The 3,796-nt window shown below is 42.1% G+C and overlaps 1 protein-coding gene across 1 annotated transcript; it reads right to left on the reverse strand.

Annotated features, from left to right (window-relative positions):
• Positions 1–604: 604 nt before the first annotated feature.
• LOC147887861 (20 kDa chaperonin, chloroplastic-like) lies at positions 605–2,953 on the reverse strand. Its single transcript, XM_087393753.1, has 5 exons — positions 2,717–2,953; positions 2,375–2,554; positions 1,809–1,964; positions 1,309–1,386; positions 605–1,216 (listed from the first exon to the last, which is right to left on the reverse strand). The coding sequence occupies exons 1-5, from the start codon at positions 2,867–2,869 to the stop codon at positions 1,043–1,045; spliced, it is 741 nt and encodes a 246-aa protein (XP_087249879.1). The 5' UTR covers positions 2,870–2,953; the 3' UTR covers positions 605–1,042.
• Between the last annotated feature and the right edge of the window lie 843 nt (positions 2,954–3,796).

Below are 3,796 nucleotides of genomic sequence, written 5' to 3' on the forward strand. Positions count from 1 at the left end.
GGAGAGTATGAGAGAGGTGGGCGCAAAAGGTGAAAGATAAGATACCAAATGTTTGCTAGCATTTCATTACTTAGATTCAAGATAAGCTTAAGAGTTAATACATGAAGTTTCTTCGCTTTTGTAAATTAGACAAGTCCACTAGGGACATATGGTTCATGTTAAACATTCGCACACACGGCATAACATTCAAGATGGGAAACAACATTATAACCACGATTGTGAAGAAACCTTCAATAGTAAAATAATAAGCCAAATTCCCCCTTTCCTTAAAATAAATGACCAAGAGAAACAACGCACAAGCCCATAAACGAAGGGGATGCCTTGCTATCGCTTCAAAAGTCTTATATTATCATCCTGAACACTTTCTCTATTCTTGAATGAAGCATTCTTAATATAAAAAATCACTCATCCTAAAACTCTTCTGAGTACAGACACTTAAGCCTTTGGTACAACTTTCTGAAAAGGAAGCATCACATTTAGCCGTTAAATCCTAAATTCGAGGGGACTAATTCAAACAATCTCAATCCATAACATCATTGGATTGTACTTCCATAAATTTTCCATAGATACAGTTTTTTTTAATTTCTTAAATGGTCCTGAATCAACTGCCTTAATTGGTAGCCAATTTCGAGCGCAACTCACCGACACCCACGTACCCTGCTGTATCTGACAGCTGGAACACAAACTTTGTGATTGCATGCAGCAGAAACAGAATGCTACTTTGATAAAAATGACACTTTTAATTCGGCATCTCTTACAAAGTCTGATGACACAAGCATGACAGCCTAGGCTACTACAATTCTCTATCTCAGGCCTAAAGGCTCAATGTCAGAGAAATATTTTTTTGTTCCTAGGAAGCCCTTGTGAATGCAACATGCAAAATTGCACTTTATAACAAATTAATGTGTGAAAATTGTGCCAGGAATTGTCCAGGCGTATCCTATTCACCCAACAATCTCTCGTACAAATAACCGAGTCACACTACTCATCTCAAGCCGCAAAATATATAAGCTCTATTTGCATGTATAAACCTTAACTTAGGTTAAGATAGCACAGCTAACACATCTGCAGCTTTTAGCACAACGTACTGCTTTCCATCTTTGGACTTGAAGTCACTTCCACCATATTTGGAATACATCACAGTATTTCCTGGGCTAAGCTCCAAAGGCTTTCGAACTCCATCCTCACCATAAACTCCAGGTCCTACAGCTTTGATCTGCACAATCCAGTAGAAAATCAGCTCCTATTTCTTATTTTCCACGTCAGCAAACGTAAAAAACTAGCTAATAGCAATAGCGAAGCCACTACCGTTCCAATCACAGGCTTCTCCTTTGCACTCTCAGTCAGCAGCACACCCCCTGCTGTCTTCTCCTCAGCTTCAGCTACCTGCACAGTAGAGAATACTTTGGAATGTAACGCAACTTGGCACCTGAGTTTCCTCCCAAGGGTATAATTTGTTACACGTATACTTTTCCTCCAGAGAAAATCATTTCTCCAAGAAAATGCTGACATATCATAAGCTGCTTCCATTCCAAGGAACCTATAGTTCTCAACTTACGCACATTATACAGTCAATTACTTTCAACAGAAAAATGAGCCCATCGCCCAGACAATTTTCACCTCAATTCATAATTCCCATAAACGTCCCTCCCTAACAATCTAAGCTCTAACATGCATGAAGAGGAAGATGAATACCAGAAGTAGTCATTGAAATATGTAATTATTTATTCTAAAATTTTGCACCAAATCTTGAATGCATAATCGTCAGTGTAAGACATGCCCTAAAAAACAAGACATTGTATATATACCTCAATAAGCACCCTCTCATTCAGTGGTTGCAAATCTTTGATATCATCTGTTTCCAGAAAACCTATAATATCATCCTCCTTCAGTAAGAGGTGGTTGATTCCATTAAACTCTAGTTCCGTCCCTGCATATTTGGAGTAAACAATGGTTTTCCCATTCTGCAAGCAATCAAACACAAGCACAAGAAATCCCAATCCCGCTGTCAAGAGGATTCACAGCTTATGTACCAGAACACAAGCACAATACCTTCAAATAACCAAATGCACAAAATTAGAAATCCATGGGGCAACAGCACCCTTTGGGGAAGATTTTGTAATATCACTCAAGATAATAAGAACTACTATGTCTTGCAAAAAATAAAGTTGAAAAGGTAAAAACCTCGGGAATCTAAGAGATTCCGTAAACATTCTCAAACAGGCGTGATTGCAGTCATTTGGTGATTCACATCCCTCAAACTTCCGTTACTGGAAGCACGATGAGAAATATGCTCTAATTCGGAGATCTGCCAGCAGCAGCGCACTACAAAAGCTATCATAGCTTTGAAACTGAAGGCTCAACGAAATCAAACCTGCACACTCGGCCCAACTTTCTTATCGCCGAAGGTTTTCCCTTCGCCAACTGCAACCACTTCGCCTCCTTGTGGTTTAGACTGAGCTGTTGACGGCAATAAGATCCCTCCCGAGGTCTTTTCCTCCACTGTCTGAATCTTCACCAGAACTCGGTCGCCTAGCGGCTTTAGTGTCGTAAACTGCAGACCCAGAAAAGCGCAAAATGATTTGAGAATTCCGCGGCGAAGCAAAATGCGCAATGGTAAACCAAAAGGGACCTAAACAGGGCACTAATGGTAAAGGCATACAAGGGAAGAGTTGACCATGATTGTTGCAGTTCAAGCACGGAATTGGGAGCATACCTTGGGAGCAACGGTGGTGGCAGCTCGCAGGGAGAAGCTACGGAGGGGTTTGAAGGGGGAGGGGAAGGGGGAGGAAGGCAGCTGCGATCCGAGGAAAGGTTTTCCGTCGAGATGGAAGGCAGGGGCAGCAGCGAGGTGATGGGAGGAGGCCATGGAAGCAAGAGAAAACGGCGATGAAACTGAGCAGAAATGTTTTGTGTGCGTTTGCTGAGCAACAGAATTTCACGAACAAAGGCGGCTCAACTTGACTGACTCGAAAAGAGAGCACACCCCCACCACCCCTCTCGAACCTTCCAACAAGCCTTGGTCACACGGGCTCAAGGCCTTTGCCTTCACCCCACGCGCTCTGAGCGCCGGTGCGCAGATTGATCTGGCCATTGCTGGCCCCTCCACACCAGGGCTCGTGGAAACATTCCCTTAAAGAGGGACGAGCATTTTTCGAGCAAAATCTTTCGAGCGTCTGAGCAAAGGAAAAAAAAGAGCTTCCAACGCTGTAAAAATATGGCAGAAATAGATCGGAACAAAACATATTTTCACTTAGAAATATTCAAAATATTATAGCAATGCTTATTTTATACACAAATCTTTATGGTAGGCAGCCTTAAGAGGTGTTTAGGTCTCTTGAGCCCTCCTTCATCCATGTGTCTCAATCTGCATCGTTGATGTACATCTCGCTTTTCAAATAAGAAACTCTATATTTGAAAGTTTTATAGCTTTTCGCACACATATTAATATAGTGAAAGCTGGAGATTTAGAGCTGCTCCCTCACTGTTTGCTATTATTTAACTATCTGCAGTGTTTTCTATCGCTTCGGTTTATACTCCACGTTGGGGTCTCTCGTCTTCTCAACCCTTTCTTGGCGAAGTGCACTTGTTCTCATCCGTTTCCTAAACTGTGGCAAAGGTAAGCTAGGCCCATATTCTCTTTGCACCGAGGGCTTGTCTTCTCTGTTAGATCCAGGCTGCAAATCACCAAAATTTTCCTTTTCCCTTCGGATACATCGCACCTCCTCGAAAAGGCACGAGCTGTCACAATTCATCAAATCCGCTCGACGGTTCGCTTTGATTGAGGAAACACTCG

This window comes from Dipteris shenzhenensis, chromosome 22 (assembly GCF_047967505.1).
Source record: "Dipteris shenzhenensis isolate YYH24624 ecotype China chromosome 22, Dip_SZ_1.0, whole genome shotgun sequence".
NCBI classification, from domain to species: Eukaryota; Viridiplantae; Streptophyta; class Polypodiopsida; order Gleicheniales; family Dipteridaceae; genus Dipteris; species Dipteris shenzhenensis.